We start from the raw sequence: 15932 nt of genomic DNA, 5'->3' as shown, positions 1-15932 counted from the left end.
ATATCTTGTCCTAGGTTCTTTCTTTGCTCTCTCTGCTACCCACCTCCCATGAGGTACGCAGCTCTGCCCCACCATGCCCTCTCTGCCATGATGCTCTGCCTCACTGCAGGCCCACAGCAACAGAGTTGGCTGACCATAGACTAAAATTTCTGAAACTGTAAGCCAAATTAAATCTTTCCTTCTTAAAGTTGTTTTTCCTAGATATTTTGTCACAGTGACAAAAAGCTGACTAATACAGAGTACAAATGCTGGGTTGGAGAGCAACTGTTAATTTATTTGTATAGTAACAAAACAGCAAAATCTGCCAAACTCTTTTTTGAGAATGTCTGAACTATTTTACGTTCCCACCAAAAGTGGATAAAAGACTGTTTTTTTCCCTTCATCCTTGTTAGCATTTGTCTTGTCACCAGTTTATTTCAGTTACTCTGATAGGTATGATATTGTGGTCTTACTATTTCCCTACTGACTATTGATGAACATCTTCAAGTGCTTATCATATGTGATTTCATCTTTTGGTGAAATGTCTGTCATGAATTTTGTCCACTTTCTAATTGGATTTTGTTGTTGTTGGGTTTAATTGATGAGAGTTCTTCACATGTTCTAGATACAAGCTCTTTACTGGCTATGTGGTTTGCAAATGTTTCCTCCCAGTCTGAGGCTTTTCCTTTCATCCTCTGAACAAGGTCTCTCACAGGGCAAATTATTTTTAATTTTGATGAGGTGCAATTTATCAATTTTTTCCTTCTGCAGATTATACTTTTGATGTCAAGTCTAAAAATTCTATTTAGTCCTAGATCTTGAAGATTTTCTACAATATTCTTTTTCTAAAAGTATAGTTTTATATGTAAGCCCAGTGTTTTTAACCTCTAACTATACCAGGATTTCATGTTTCTCAGAGCACTGGCTTCTTGTTTGTTTCAACATCTAACAATTTAAAATCCCACAAATAAGCCAAAGGTATATTCAAAAACTCCTAAAATTCAAGAAAAACCTACATCTAAATTGTATACGTACCTTAAGGCTTTTCAACCTGTTCTACATTTAGACAGGTGGACAATACTACTTACATACTTAACTCACTGCTTTCATAAAACTTATTGAATAAATTCATCATGCAAATGAGATTTAACATTTTCCTGATACTATATTACCTAAATGCTTTATAATGAGTAAATACTACTTTATTATTTTATAAACTATTGGTAAATACTAAAGCAATAAAATTCTTTATTATAGAGTGTTTAAAAAATGGCACCCCCCTCAGAACCCAAATTGAAACAGCCGGAGATACAAACTGCTACAATATCTAAATAAAACTAAAGAGAGTCTTGGCCCTACTGTCAGTGCAAGTCACAATACAGGTGAAAGCAGCTTAGTCTAGCTGTATATTCACCAGAAGTTTAACAAGTTAAAATCATTACTTTTAGAAAAAAGTAAATACAGATGCAATCCTATTGTATCTTTTTATCCAACTTTGGTAAAAACTGTAAGCTTCTACTAGAACAAGGAGTTTTATTAATTAATATCCTTTGCCAAGTATAAAGAAAACACTGAACAGCTAATTAATTAATGGTATGATTTTTCTTTCCACTAATCACTGTCCCCTGCCAAAGATCTAAAAAATATGGTGTATAATATAATTTGATTTAAAAGGTTTATAAATGTTAGTTTAAGTTCAAGAGATATGAAGCTAATGAAAATGCACGAACACTGGCAATAATAATTACTTTAAAATTCCTGGTTTCTCAATTACTAGTAATTAAATTTGCATTATAAATTAATTCCCTAAATAGCAAAACAAGAAATATAAGCTCATAAAAAGTAATAATTTCATTAAAAAATGCCTACAAATTTATATTTTTCTTAGTACCCAAGTGAGGCTAGCATGTCAATTCTTTTGGGATACAATAAAATCAGTATTCAAGAACTCTCTTTAGTTCACTTAGTACAGGTTTTAGGAAAACAGGTTTTAAAAACTGTACATTTTTGCAAATTCTTTGAATCAGCAATTTTATTTCCAAGAACTTATCTTTTAGAAAATACCAATAATGTCTCGTTTAAGAATGTTCATCATGGCACTATATATAAAAGAAGAAAGAAAAGGGAAAAAGAACTCCATTTGTCCACAATAGAGTATTTGTAAAATTATGGTAAATTCATGGCAGAACTACTATGAGTCAATAAAAATGATATTGAAAGCTGGGCACAGTGGTGGGTTGCTTATAATCCCAGTGACTCAGGAGGCTGAGGTAAGAGGATAGCAAATTCAAGGTCAGCCTCAGCAACTTTACAAGACCTGGTCTCAAAATAAAATTTTGAAATAAAGGACTGAGGTTACAGCTCAGTGGTAGGGCACCCCTGGGTTCAATCACCAATACTGGGGGGAGGGGGGAGCAGAGTAACTGTAGATGATTTGGAACATGTTCATGATAAAAGTGGAAAATATCTAATATATAATTCACATCTCCATTTATGGGGAGGAGTACACAGAAGGCTCAGAAAAAAACATGAAATTTATGTATTTTAATCTGTGATTTCCATTTTTCTTAGTAATAAACATATACTTTGGAATTAAGAAACACAAAAATAAGAGTTTCCTACAGTATTGAGTATTGAATTCGTTTAGTAAAGATGCACACTGTTTTGGTTTTGATGACAATATAAAAATCAATAGAATAATAAGACCCTCATACAATAGAAGATTTATTTATTACCTGAGTTGGAGTAATGATGGGTACACCACCAACAATATCAGTTCTGTAAGACACTTGCTTCTTCCCACATTCACCCTGGCGACTTGGATTATCTGAATTAGGCTGTGAGTCTGATTGCTTTGGTACCTGAAACAAAGTTAGTTTGTAATCAGTGTTTTATATGAAACATTCAAAGAATTTCCAATTGTTCATTTATATATAATTGACAAATACATCTGAGTGTATAGGCACACACATGTGAGTACCAATCCCATAGGTTGTCACATTAATTTTCTGATCTAGTAATGCTTTACAATACAGCCATCAAATACTGAGTGCTAACTTGGCACAGGTACTGCTTGATCCATTTCTTCATACTCCTTCTGTGAACCCTATGCAAAGAAGCAGTATCTCCATTTGAGAAGTAAGAAACAGAGACCCAGAAGCATTAGGGAACAGGCTCAGACCCTGGTTGTATTAGATCTAGCCAAGTCTGTTTAACTCTCTTCCAAACCATCATGGACCCTGCTCAATAGAGAACTTTACATGGATTGTAGATCTTTGCCGCCACCCTCCCTTTCCTCCATTTCTACTTAGGATTCCGCAAGGTCTGGGGGTTAGAGATCGTGGCACAGTCATCTTTAATGGCTTCAAGACCCAATCTATTTCTAAACACATAAGTATTCAATAAAGGCTGAAAAACTGACTCAATAAACACATTTAAAATCAGCAGGAAAAAAAGAACGAAATTCCTAAGATAGAAAAAAAACCAAGGTATTCAAAATAACACAACACTTATTAGGGATTTAAAGATGAGATTCCAATTCTGAAATCAATGATAAATCACTCATAGTATAAACAAATAATGACTGTGATAACAGGAGAATCTCATACATGTATGCCTAACTGATGTGGAATCATATTTAGCATATACTTTAGCTTTTATTTGTGGCCCAACTAGGGACCACAAATAAAATACTCAGCTAATCAATATTTTTGTCTATAGACTGTTAAACATGGTATGAACTTTTTTTTGTTTTTCTGGGAATTGAACACTGGGCACCACATCCCCACCTTTAATCCTCCTGCTTCAGCCCTCTGGAAACTGCTGGGATTATATGTACACAACCACGCCCAGCTTATGGTTTGAATTTGAATGATAAATTTTTAAGGCTATGAATAAAATGTAGTAAAACCTACAGCATCAATTATGATACTTAACATAATGTAAAGGACATTTGGGGATCTTGCAGTCTTTTAGAAACATTATAATAAATACTACTGAAAATCACAAAACTAGTGGCATAAAAACATTTAAGATTAAATGTTACATAGTTAATCTGTTAACAAAGTCCCAAGAGAACTAAAGGACACTCCATTCATGCTGTATCCAAAGTCCCTAATCATGCAGTAGTATGATCCCAAGGTAGGGTGGATTCTCACAAACTGAAATGTGCTCAAGGTATCACCCAGGAACATTATTGACAAATTCAGATCCTCAGGCTTTATATCCAGAAATTCTGATTTAAAAAAAAATCTAGAGTGCAATCCCAAAAACAATATATTGTAAGAGAAAACACTAAGTGTTTTTGAGGGATGTGTTTCACAAACCATAGTTCAAGAAAACATTGTTCCAAAACCTGTGTTCTTTTTATATGATGCCACTCTCATTAGGTTTATAGAAAAGCAGCTTTTTTGCAAAATAATTAGCAAACACAGACCATGCCTGTGAGAGAGGATGTTGAGCTGTAGCAGACCACACAAACTTGGACATAACTGTTTACGGATATAAATGATTTGTCTCATAGGTGACCTTTAAAACTCCTTCACCTCTCCCTTCCACCCTGCCTCCCTGGTGATGCTTCCACTCAGTCTTTGGGCCCAATCCTTCAGCTTCTGATGTGAACTTATATTACAATGCCAGTCACTGGCAGAAACAAAGGAGAAAAAGAGAAACAGTAAAGGAAGATCAGAAAGTGAATCCTGGATACCTCAAGTTCTATACATTTTAGACTGCTTAAAAGGCACCACAGGAGTACACAGAATTTTAGCTGCCAACGAAAAATAGAACATCATGCCCTAGAACAACCTGCTGAGGAAACATACACTTTTCTAATAAACAGCATCATGTATCTAAATGATTTTGACAGTGAAAATGTCGCCTTTTATCTTACTAAAAAACAAAAACACCATAAAGAGAATTTGAAACCAGAGAGAAAATGATCTCTTTAACTACATTAGATGAGATGTGCTGTCAAGAGGAGACTTATAAAAAAAGTAGTAGCTTCTCCTTTTTACAAGAAGTTGAGAGTTCAGCTGTATATGGTAATTTCCTAAGAAAAATCTTTAGTGTAACTCAAAAATCTACTGAAATTTATATTAGGTTTTCCATTTTTCTTCCAAAATTATAGTATATTAAAAATCCTCAGCTGGGCACAGTGGCACACACCTGTAATACAGCAGCTCAGGAGGCTGAGGCAGGAGGATCATTTGAGTTCAAAATCAGCCTCAGCAAAAGCAAGGCACTGAGGCAACTCAGTGAGACTTTGCCTCTAAATAAAATACAAAATATGGCTGGGGATATGGCTCAGTGGTTGAGTGCCCCTGAGTTCAATCCCTGGTACCCTCCCCACAAAATCCTTCCTTATGCTGTTAAACCAACTGCTTCCAATTTGTCCCTATAATAAAATCAAAAGTTAAACATAGCATAACTCCAATGTTCAAGTCTAATAATTAACTCAGAATTGCATTTTGTAACAAAAACTACCTAACTTATAGTTACCTTATTATCTTAAGAACAATACAAGCCAAATATCCATAAATATATGTAACTCCCTTAAAAATTATAGGTACTTAGGCTTTGGAAAGTGGCCCAGTAGTACTGTACTTGCCTTAAATACACAAAACCCTAGAATCAACCTTCAATGTATCTCTCTCTCTCTCTCTCTCTCTCTCACACACACACACACACACAATTAATTAAATACATTTTCAATTAATTTTTTTTTTTAAATTTAGGTACTCTGAATGAAAAGTTAGTCTAAATTCAGCCATTAAGCTACATTTTCAAGAACCCTAAGCCACAAGTTTCCAAATAAGTCAACTGTTAATGAGAATCAGAAATGTGGTCTCACAGGGGAGGGTGAGAGCAAGTGTCAGACACTAAGCAGGTCTGGTCCGACTATTGCCTTTCCCTGCTTTCTTTCTTTTTTTAAAAACATGATTGTTTTTCATGTGAGATTTGGATGCATTTTAGCATGTATTTCCTTATGAATCTAATGTTAAAAATTCCAATAGTAGGAAAAGAAAAGGTAAAAATAATTTGGGGCTGGGGATGTGGCTCAAGCAGTAGCACGCTCGCCTGGCATGTGTGTGGCCCGGGTTGGATCCTCAGCACCACATACAAACAAAGATGTTGTTGTGTCCTCCGAAAACTAAAAAAACAATAAATATTAAAAAAAAAAAGAAAAGGTAAAAATAATTAGAGAGTAAAGAGATGAATAAAACAGACTTTGTTATTTATGACGGAAATAAATGGAAATGCTATTTATTTCTTAGAGTTAAAGGGAAGGTTGATGTTCAATTTACTAATTAGACAGTACTTGAAGCTAAAACCTGAAAGGTTCAGACACAAATTCCTGGACCTCCCCAGCCATATTTTGTATTTTATTTAGAGGCAGTGCTCTCCACCTGACATGCCAGTTAAAAATATTACTTTAAAACAGAAGGCCCAGCTAACACTCTTGGGCACATATACCGTTTTGTTAGAACCAAAGTCTTATACTCAGTTCACACTTCAACTTGCTCTCAGTGGCCATTAAAAAAAAAAAAGTCAAATTTGAGTTTGTAACACAACCGAAAAGATTAATTTTTACATTAAAATTGACTTTTAAATTAAATCTATAGTAGAGCTGAGCATGGTGGCACACACCTGTACTCCCAGGTTTAGCTACTTGGGAGGCCAAGGAAGGCAGGAGGATCAAAACTTGCCTTGGCAACTTAACTCAGGAACGCTCAACTACTGAGCCACATCCCCCGCCATGTTTTGTGTTTTATTTAGAGACAGGGTCTCACTCAGCTGCTTAGCACCTTGCCACTGCTGAGGCTGACTGAACTTTCAGTCTTCCTGCCTCAGACTCCCAATCTGCTGGAATTATAGGTGTGTGCCACCTTACCCAGCTGAGTCAAGGATTTCTATATTTCCTAAATGTGAATCATAAAAACCATTACTAACAAATTTACCTCAAAAATTAAAAATTTTAGGGGATGTACCAAGGAATGAAATTGATCAAATTATGTTATGTACATGTACAAATGTTACAATGAATCTGAATATTATGCACAATTATAAAACATCAATAAAAAAACTAAAAATTTCAACATGAAATAAAGCTGCAAAACCACAAAAGCTAATTAAAAATCCACATTTTAAAACATTAAAAAGATGGATGCTTATTACTGTAAATTGTAAAAAAAATAATTCAGGAAAGATACCACATATTGTTTTTTTTTTTTTTTTAGTTATAGGTGGACACAATATCTTTATTTAATTTTTATGTGGTGCCGAGGATCGAATCCAGTGTCTCATGCAGGCTAGGCAAGCGCTCTCCTCTGAGCCACAACCCCAGCCCCTTGTCTTTATTTTTCAAGTAGAGAGTATCTACTGAAAAAATGATCAATGAAAACTTTTTAAGAATATATACTTCTGGGACTGGGGTTGTTGCTCAGTGGTAGAGTGCTCGCCTAGAACTTGTGAGGCACTGGGTTCAAACCTCAGCACCACATAAAAATGAAATAAAGATATTGTGACCACCTACAACTAAAAAATAAATATTTTAAAAATATATACATACTTTTGAATCAGTTCAAAATATTCCTTTCCTAAAACTGCAAACCCAAAATAACTTAATGTTCCATCATGTGGTAACCGACTGTTCTGAAGACAAAAAATTCAATCCACCTGTGTAAACAGCTTTAGCTACAGTAACTCCTTCTGCTGTAATGTAAATGTGGGATCATTCATTTTAGAAGGAATCTAACAAGTGACTAACAAGCTGACTTTTTGGGCTTTTGTTCTTTAAGAGCAAGTTGTTTAGAGCCAGTAAATAACCTCACAATTAAAACACCCTTTAGGGGCTGAGGTTGTGGCTCAGCGGTAGAGCACTTGCTTGGCATGTGCAAGGCACTGGGTTCCATCCTCAGCACCACATAAAATAAATTAATAAAAGAAAGGTATTGTGTCCAACTACAACTTAAAAAAACAAACAAACAAACAACAAAAAAAACACCCTTCAGCTGACACAATCCTCACAGGAACTCCTTCCCAAGCCTTTCCAGGCAGCCTACAATGTGTTTCTCTGTTAGTGTAGAAGGTGCAGCAAGGCTCAGTCAGGAGTACACCCTATGCTCCTGCCCATCAGCATCAGTAGTAAAATAAAACATCAGGATAGGCTCTTGTTCAGTGCACTTCAGAGCTAGCTAAGCTCCAAAACCTGATAGACCATCCCCGGGCTCCCAGTCCCACAGTTCACCAGTTCTGAAAACTGTACAAGTCACTCGATCTTTCTAAGCCTCGGTTTTTAGGTAAAACCTTCAGTTCAACGCCTGTCATAGTATAAATAATCAATAAATATTAATGTTCAACAGAAAAAAAAAGCTCATGTCAGAAGCAAAGAGGTTGTAGGAGTAGAGGAAGGTCCAAAGAGTACCAAGCTCTGGAACTCAAGGAAAAGGCACAGGAGAGGTTAGAAAGCTAGTGCCTAAGGTCAACTCCTTAGGGCCACCTGGGCAGAACCATCCAGCTGCCACAATCTTCCCACTGGATCCCTATATTGTACCTCATTTCTTAGCCTTCATTTCCCTTTGTTTTGCTCCCATCTTCAACTCCTGCCCTATCGGGGCTTAGGCCTATTACCATCACCTGGGTACATACCCGGCAGAAAGCCTCTTCTACTCTGGAAGAAAAAATGACATGCCCTCAAGATAGAACTCTACATGCTACATGTATTTCCCCCAGCAACATAAGAAGTGGTTAAAATCTCCAATAATATATATCCTTATTGGTACATAATGGGTGAAATGCATTTGTGGGCTGATAAAATGTCTGATGGTCACCAGGTACAAGAGAACTATTTCACATTCTGAACATCTGTCTTTTAAACAAAGCTCAAGTATGTGACCTGACAGAAAGCTGGGGACATTTGGTAGGTACATTTTCAAAATGTTAAGATTACTTCCAGACACTCAAAATTGTTAAAAAAAAAAAAAAAAAAAAATCCAAATACTTACTGTGATTTTTATAGCTTTGTTCAACACATTTACCCATTCTACTAGATCTTGCTGATCGTTGGCTTGTAGGAAATATTTTCTCATTCCTGCATTCATAACTGTTGGAAGGAAAAATAAACATAAAATATTATACTTGTTACCTCTAAACTTGTTCACAGCAGCTAAAAAATCTTGCTAGATTCAACACTTTGAGACTTTCTTGGATTTGACAAAATATATTTGCCTATATAAAATAACCCAATTACATAGGGAAAATTCTTTGATGGGCACATTTTTCATTAAATGGATATACCACAATACAGTGCGTCAATCCCCCAACAATAGACACTCAGGATATCTCCAATTTTTTAAATTAGATAAAATATCAAAACAAAACATCAGCACTAAAAAACAACAAAATCATGGCATTTGCAGGGAAACGGATGGCATTAGAGCAGATTATGCTAAGTGAAGCTAGCCAATCCCTAAAAAACAAATGCAGAATGTCTTCTTTGATATAAGGGGGGGGGCGACTCAAAACACAGCAGGGAGGAAGAGCATGAGAAGAAGATTACCATTAAATAGGGAGGAGAGGTGCGTGGGAATGGGAGAGAGAAGGGGAATTGCACGGAAGATGGTAGGAGACCTTCATTGTTATGCAAAATTACATATAAGATGGTGTGGGGGGGAAAGAAAAAAGAGAGAGAAACGTGTCACAGTAGATTGGGTAGAAAGAGGGGAGGGGAGGGGGGGATAGGAAGGGCAGCACAATACAATAGACACTACATGGCCCTATGTATAAACACAGCTGTATAACCAATGTGATCCTGCAATCTGTATACGTGGAAAAATAAGATTAAGATTACGTAACCCATTTGAATCAAATGTATGATATGTCAAGATCATTGTAATGTTTTGAACAACTAATAAAAAAATTAAAAAAAAAAACCCATCATATCTTTCTCCATATTTGGACTAGTATTTCTATGAGATTTCTTGACACAGACTTGCTGGTCACAGGGAATTCACTTAAATTTTTTAATAGGTATTAGTTATTGTCTTGTAAAAAGGCTGAATCCATTTATACTTACTTATTCCTTTCACTTATTCCTCCTCACCAGAACTGGTCATTAGTACCTGTGCTAGTTACAGACCTACTGTTTTCAGCCCCAGGGCTATGTAACATTAGGGCTGAAGTCTGCACAAAGTAACTTCCTAGGCTTCCTTACAAACAGGGTCATGTTCTGCCCATGGGAGGTACTAGTAGAAGCCTGAAAGGTGTAGGGAGGAGGATGAGAGTGGATACTCTTGACTACTCTGCTCCTGACCTCCCACCAACAGCAGCATACAACTAGCTACTGTTCCAGGACCTTCTGGTGCTCCCTACACCATCCTGGCAGGGTGCCCTCAGGCACCTCAGGAGCCCTGGCAGCTCCCTAGTGGTTGCTTCTCCAAATCCTAGATGATAGTCTACCTTTTCATTTTTGTCTCTCTGGTCCTGGGGTAGACTGCTTCACACATTTTCTAATTTGTGGGTGACTTCAACATTCCCTTTATGTTCTTTCAACATTTAAGTAACCAATTACCTATAATAATTTAAATCCCCTGAGACTTATGTTTTCTTGACTGGACTTTGATAGAGAAATCTTTAAAACCTAATCAGTGGATAATTATACCTTGTTTATATTTGAATTTCTTTAATTATTGTGACAAATTACTTTGGCACATTTATTAGTCATCTGTACTTGTTCCATGAGCTTTACTCATATTTCTCCTGAGTTGTTTGTTTATCATCCACCCTTTCTGTTTCATGAAGTACTTCCCCTAGTCTGTCATTTTGACTTTTCACTTTGTTCATGGTATTTTTTGATCAAACAGAAATATTCTACCAATTTTTTCCTTTAATGCCTCTACATTTCATGTATTTAGAGAACTTCCCTTACTTAGAATTAGAAAAATAAAGACTGGGATCCAAATTAGAATAAGATATACTCCAAGTTTGCATAAATGTCAAAATAGTCTCTAGTGTCATGTATAACTAAAAAGAACAAATTAAAATTAAAATAAAAAAAAAAGATTAGAAAAATAAAGACCTTCATTTTTCAAGCCCTTAGGAGTTTTCTTTACATTTAAATTTTTCATATATTTGGAGCCTCTAACGCAATTTACATATACATAGGGACTGGGGCTATTTATAAAGCAAAGTACATCTGCATATATAGCTGGCTACAAAGATAGTTTCTGAATTAAAGCTATTTATTATATAAAATGTGGATTTATATTTAAAAACATAAATATTATTACAGAAGCTAAAGCATGTGAATAGCTACACTGTTGCAATGTGTTACACTGCATGTGAATAGCTACACTGTTGTTAAAATATAAAAATAACTTTCAAAAGTCTGCACCAAAACTTGAAATGATGTACTAGCATCCAGCTGAATAAGACTAAGGAAGAAATGAAAACCCTCAAGGGAAAAAAAGTTACCAACACACAAGATTTTGAAATTGGGACTGGAACCAAACCAGAGCTTCCTTGATTAAGGTGAGGGTCTCAGAAAGGAAATAAAAATGTTCATGAAGTGCCACTGAACAACTAGTCTGGAAACTAAATATTAACACACTGTAAATTGTTCCTTTATATTCTTCTAAAGACTGGAGAAATGATAAATACCATAAAGAAAATTTTAAGATAAACTAGTGAGTTACATATGTTTAGCAAGAACATCATATATGTCAATATACAACTTGTGTTTTTTAACTCTCAGCTGTCAATACAGTATGCTTTCAGACTCTTTCACAGCTTGGGCTGAGACTCAGCCCTCACGATGGTTTCTCCCAGCTCAGTGTTGTTTGGGCATCCACTCAGAATGCTGAGAGTTTGAAAATCTCAACAGTAATTAATATACTACACCTGGTACAATGTCAGTGTTTAATACACACATTTCTGAATGAATAACATTTCTAGAAAAACCTCTTCTAAGAGAAGGAAGGGAGGCTGCTAAATCTCTTAAAAGACTTCTGGCACACCTTGAAGTCTGAATAAAAACTCACATACTTTTATTATATCACAGCAAGAGAGGCACAGTGATCTGCTGTAGAAAAAATAAATAAATCAGAGCCTGGAAATCAGTCAGACCTGACTGGCTGATGCTCTTACAAGCAGAATCATCCCATAAACATCATTTGACTGCTAAGCCCTATTTTCTACATCTGTGAAACAGAAATGCCAACTACCCCTTCCTTGAGAGGTAGAAATGATACATGCAAAAACCTAGCATAGTGCCTGGGACAGAATATTATTCTCCATCATCATCCTCAGAGATTTCACGAACTATGGAAATATTGTGGAAAATATAAAGCAAATTACTGAAAAGCGGTATATTTGCAATATCAGAGGCAAGAGGAAACAGGGAAAGAGACTCTGAATTAAAAAAAAAAAAAAAAAAAAAAAAAAAAAACTAGGACATCTCTATGTTGTCATCTTTTTAAGCTCAATGAACAATGAATGTGCCCAAGGCTTGAGTGCTTCCTGCCTTTTCCCTGGACAACTTTATTCCAAATCTTTACCATCCAAATAAATAAAATAAATGAAATAAAAACTAAAGCATAAACATTAGCTTAACTGCAAACACAAATCATCTCACAACCCAGCACTGACTATGGCTCAACTGTGGTTACATATTAAGTGATGATAAAACACGTTATCTCATTCTTTGTCAGGTTCCCCTAATCTATTCTTTTTCTGCCCTCTCCTCTCTTAGATGCTGGACTTCCTTGAGAGTGTGTCTAATTTTCTTAATTCTCTCCTCTTACCTCTTTACCTTTGTCCTACCTTTAGATTTTTTTTTTTATTTTTCACGTGAGTTTGGCATTGTCTCATGTCTCTTTTCCTATTTGATAATTCTCCTTAAATATTAAGTAATTCTGGGCTATCTATTCATGTTTTAAAAAGAGGTGTTAAAAAGACTGACTAGAACCCAACTACTATGTATAACTATAAAGGTATCTAAAAAATATATATATAATAATATGGGAAGAATTTTTTTGGGAAAAAAAAACCCGTGTGAACTCTCTTGGATTATGGGGCTGCTGACTCTTCTAAGAAAATTTCCAGGTCTAGAGTCAGGGTAGGGAAGGACCCAAAATGGTTAGCTCTTCATTGGCCTCTTCCTCTAAGCTGCCTAGGTACCTGTTATTCCTCTATCTTCCTTCTATCTTTATACAGTGAGGTTCATACATGTCTATTAGAGGTTTGAGTGTTTCTTGTCCCCACTGTTCTGGAGCAATTTGTCAGATTAGGTTGCAACTTGAAATGGAAATTGTGGTTCATTTTAGAAGCCAGTGTCTGTCTCTCTCTCTCTCTCTCTTTCTCTCTCTCTGAAAGTAAGCATTTTATGACTCATTTCTCTACTGCAATAGAAGACTAATAATAAACTAACTATAGAGAGACCAGTAAGTGATTAATCTTAATCTTTGATTCCAAATAAATCATCTATTTTAAATATCCCAAAATTATGAATGTCAAATTTATTACTTTATACTATTCCTTCAAACTCTAAGTTTGAAATTTTACAAATAAAGATTTGTCAAAAAGTATATTCTTTAAATATTCTAAAATACAAAATTCTTACTTGACTTGCCCCCAATAGCCATCATTTGTAAGGCTCCTAGGTATGTTCTTATTTAATAACCAATAGTATAATTTGTAGTAAATACGTTATTTTTTTTTTTAGGGGGTTGACTGGGGATTAAACCATTAAGCCACATCCCCAGCCCTATTTGTATTTTATTTAGAAACATAGTCTCACTGATTTGCTTAGGGCCTCACCTTTTGCTGAAGCTGGTTTTGCACTTGCAATCCTCCTGCCTCAGCCTACTGAGCTGCTGGGATTACAGGCCTGCACCACCATGCAATAGCTTCATAGCTACTTTTCCAACTGCTGTATTCCATCCTGCTCCTATCATATTTTCTTATTGGATATATGATTACCATCAGATGCTATTCCTAATTTATGGCCTGCCAAAGAAAGTTGCCCTTTGCAAGTAAGAGAGAGCAAAGAATTGTAACATTAACTCTGCCTCCCAAAGTAACTTTTTTTACAACAATGTAAATAGTCTCTCTTTATGTCAGCTGGCCATTCCTAATTTCTGTCTCTCCCACTACCAGTGTCCACTAGGATATTCTCTGAGAGAATATTAATTCTCCCAGCTTCAACCATCTCCCTCTCCAGTTCTCCATTCATGGTTGGTTGGTTTGTTTTTTGGTGGTGCTTACCCCTAGACCTTCTCCATTCTTAATCTTCCAGTTTTAGCCAGTTATCAGTTATTGCCACCAGAAGATTTCCACTTGAAAGTTCCCTCACCCCTTCAACCTCCTACCAAACATTTTGCCTTGTCGCATCAGATCTCCTCAATTCCTTTTTTTTTTCTTTTCTTTTTTGGGGTACTAGGAATTAAACTCAGGGGCACTCAACCACTAAGCCACATCCCCAGCCCTATCTTCAATTTTATTTAGAGACAGGGTCTCACTGAGTTGCTTAGCTTCTTGTCATTGCTGAGGCTGGCTTTGCTTGTGATACTCCTGTCTCAGCCTCCCAAGTTGCTGGGATTATAGTCGTGCGCCACAATGCCTGGCTCCCTCATTTTTTTTTTTTTTTTTTTTTAGAGAGAGAATTTTTTTTTAATATTTATTTTTTAGTTTTGGGCCAACACAACATCTTTGTTTGTATGTGGTGCTGAGGATCGAACCCGGGCCGCACACATGCCAGGCGAGCGCGCTACCGCTTGAGCCACATCCCCAGCCCCCTCATTTCTTAACATAAATTTCCTTGCTATTTCTCTCTTCCCTTCAGCTCCCGTACATCCAGCATCCAAGTTTTGGGGACTTCAAATGTTTTTCCAACCTTCTTCTTTCTCCCATTGGTACCATGGTAATTCAGGCCCTTAAGTACAGCAATTTAAATGCGACTGAACCAATATGCATCAAGGCTCTCCCAAACCAAGCTACTTCACCTATGGGTTGCTTCCATATGCTCTTCACTTTCTCTCTTCCTTTTTTCCTTTTTTTTTAAAAATCTTATTATTTAAAAAAATTTTTTTTCTTTAGTTGTACATGGACACAATGACTTTATTTTATTTATTTATATGTGGTCACTTGTCAACCCACCCCATGCAGACTTATGCCTGCCTTTTTACTCCAGCCTCTCACGACTGCCCCCAGCTTCACCAAGTGCTCAGCCCACACACACCATATTCTACCTGGCACACCTCTGCCCATGTGGTCCTCCTACCTTTCTCCCCAATGTAAAGGATGATCAGGAGTTTACTTGGCCTCAAACTCAGCACTTCATCCAGTGTGGTTCCCCTGACTCCTGAGGTCCCCTATGAAGGTGTGGAGTTCTTTCTTGGTTCTTCCTTTAATAGACTATACCCCCCTTTATGTATTTTGATAAATGTAATGATAATAACCTAACATTGTGTCTGCATGTGAGACAACCAGCCTCTGAGAGCCTTAGAGGCAGCAACTGCTCCTGTTCACCTCATCATCCCAATGTAAGCACAGTGTCTGCCACAAACAAGGTAGTCACTAAATATCTGCTCAACAAGGCAATCTAATAACCTCAACTACTCCTGCCTCCAAACTATAAATTTCTCCTAACTGACAAACTCAAAACCAAATCTTTTTCATTATTTACGTGTTTAATAATATGGAATAATACTAGGTATAAAATTAAAAATTACCTAAAATCTCACTGAAGGTGATTATTATAAACGTCAAGATAACATGGGTGCAGGGAGGAGGCTGTGACTAGGATAGGGCACAGAAAGAAGTTTTGGGTTTGGGGATTGGGACAAAGTTTTATTGACTTACCTGGATGGTGACTGCAAAGAAATTTGTCTTAAAATAACTCTTTAAGCCACAGGTTTACTCTCTGTGTTTTCTGTGACTGTTTTCTTTTACTCTGATGG

At 36.3% G+C, this 15932-nt stretch overlaps 1 protein-coding gene across 5 annotated transcripts in view; it reads right to left on the bottom strand.

The window, feature by feature from the left end:
• The window catches only part of Plekha1 (pleckstrin homology domain containing A1), a 61318-nt gene that overhangs the window by 15563 nt on the left and 29823 nt on the right, over nucleotides 1-15932 (bottom strand). For all 5 annotated transcript variants that reach the window (XM_046448826.2, XM_046448827.2, XM_046448825.2 and 2 more), the window contains 2 exons: nucleotides 8982-9079; nucleotides 2715-2840 (listed from right to left, as the gene is read on the bottom strand). In XM_046448826.2, coding sequence (XP_046304782.1) covers nucleotides 2715-2840; nucleotides 8982-9079 — 224 coding nt within the window. The remainder of the gene's footprint in view (nucleotides 1-2714; nucleotides 2841-8981; nucleotides 9080-15932) is intronic.

This window comes from Marmota monax, unplaced genomic scaffold (assembly GCF_021218885.2).
Source record: "Marmota monax isolate L192 unplaced genomic scaffold, Marmota_monax_Labrador192_F-V1.1 WCK01_AAM20220418_F8-fsc00076, whole genome shotgun sequence".
NCBI lineage: Eukaryota > Metazoa > Chordata > Mammalia > Rodentia > Sciuridae > Marmota > Marmota monax.
Note: the sequence above shows the minus strand (reverse complement) of the source record. Positions and strands in the feature narration are given on the sequence as shown.